This window comes from Oryx dammah, unplaced genomic scaffold, assembly GCF_014754425.2.
Source record: "Oryx dammah isolate SB20612 unplaced genomic scaffold, SCBI_Odam_1.1 HiC_scaffold_22, whole genome shotgun sequence".
Taxonomy (NCBI): Eukaryota; Metazoa; Chordata; class Mammalia; order Artiodactyla; family Bovidae; genus Oryx; species Oryx dammah.
This window is the reverse complement of record NW_024070206.1, coordinates 60,516,378-60,518,027: the sequence shown is the minus strand read 5'-3', so window position 1 is coordinate 60,518,027 and position 1,650 is coordinate 60,516,378. Positions and strand designations below refer to the sequence as shown.

The 1,650-nt window shown below is 67.7% G+C and overlaps 1 protein-coding gene across 1 annotated transcript in view; it reads right to left on the bottom strand.

The window, feature by feature from the left end:
- The window catches only part of LOC120880848 (collagen alpha-1(I) chain-like), a 1,530-nt gene extending 814 nt beyond the window's left edge, over nt 1–716 (bottom strand). The window contains exons 1-2 of the mRNA XM_040264248.1: nt 644–716; nt 12–474 (exon numbers count right to left, since the gene is read on the bottom strand). Of these exons, the coding sequence (XP_040120182.1) occupies nt 12–474; nt 644–716 (536 nt within the window). The remainder of the gene's footprint in view (nt 1–11; nt 475–643) is intronic.
- Between the last annotated feature and the right edge of the window lie 934 nt (nt 717–1,650).

Genomic DNA, 1,650 nt, shown 5'->3' with positions numbered 1-1,650 from the left:
CCGGCCGGCGCCTTTGTCTCTCCCGGCCGCTCGGGCGCCGAGCCTCCTGCTCTCCGGGCGCGGAGGGCCGGCCGGCCGCCTGCCTCCACTGGTTCTCGGCGTTTCTCCGCACGCCGGCCCCGCTCGGGCTCAGGTGGTGTCCCCGTCTCCGGACCTTCTCTCCGGGCTCGTGTCCGCTCTTCGGGCTCCCCCGGCGGCCGGCCCGGCCCGGAGGCTCGCGGCCGGAGCGGAGCGGAGTGCGCACGCCGGGGTGGCGGGACTTCGGCAAGACCAACTTTCCGGTTCGGAAGCGGCACGGGCCGCGCGGCTCCTCCCCTCCCTTCCCCTCGAACCCCCTCCCCTCCGCTCCCACCCCCGTCTCCCCGCCCCCCCCCCCGGCCCCTCGACTCCTGAGCGCCCGCCCCGCCCGCCGCCGCCACCGGGGCCGCCCCGGCGCTTCGCCCGCCCGCCGGGCCTCCGGGCCGCCTGTGGCTCCTTAAATCCAGGGACAGGGAGGGGACCGCAGGGCTTCGCGTCCCACCCCCAGTTCCCTAGGCTGATGGGTGCAGTGCCGGGCGCTTGTGGCGTGAGCAGGGAGCGCAGGATGCCCGGAGGCCGCGCGACTGAAAGTTCCAAGTCCACAAAAGTCCCACGCGCGGCCCACCGCGTTCTGGACTTTTGGGGGTGATGTAGGGGGAGCAGGTGAGGGGTCGCGCACGTCCGAACCGGCCCCGCATCACCGGGCGGCGGGCGCCGCGCGCTGCCGGCACACGCACCCACCCTCCGTGGGTTATCAGGCGCGCGCCTCCGCCCCCGCGCGCGCACCCCCCCCCCCCGCAGCGGCGCACGCGCGCCCTCGCCCACTCTCGCGCGTGTCCTCCGTCGCGAGCGGCCGCCGGGATGTGCTCCAGGCCCGTCGCTGCCGAGCTCGCGCCTGTGCCCGGCGCCCCAGTATGTCTTCTTTCATTTCCTAAATTTATTATTTTTGTCTTCGCGAGTGGCCCTGTCTGGTACGAAGCTTTGGCACAGATGGCCTCCCGGCGCTTCCCCCAGGGTCGTGTGCTGGAAGGGAACTGCCAGCTAGGAGACAGCCCCGGGCGTCCGCAGGGCTGCGATCTCCCCGCGTGGCTGGGAGCGGGGCTCTGAGTAGTGGGGACCTCGGCCCCCGCCCCGGGTGGACCCCGGCCCTGCGCCACTCTCCCGGCTCTCCGCGAGTTGCTTTTCCTTTCTAGAACCTTCCCTCTTCCCAGCCGGTGTTCTCCCGCGCGCCTCTAATTGTGTAAGTTTCACGAAGCAACAGCTTTGGGCTCCAGGTAAAGCGCAGAAAAATCATACAGAGGAAGGAAGCGCACAGGTTGGAATCGTCTCCAAAGAGATCTCGCCACCGCTTTTGCCACCCCCTCCCAACCAGGTTCCTGAAGATTGGTTTTGTTTTGCTACTTGGTGGCAGGAGTATTCACTTAGGTAATTTTGTTTTTGAAAATAAAAAATGGAAAATGAAACATGTTCGAAATCTAGGGTTAACATGCCCCCCACCCCCCACGGTAACGCTTTTATAGCTAAGCTGGGAGGTGCAGGGAAGGTCTGCTTCGCCAGTGCGCCGTCAACTTTGGCAAATGCTGCTGCATTTTAGGGACGCTCTCGCATCCGGCGCGGAGGCACTCGGCAGTG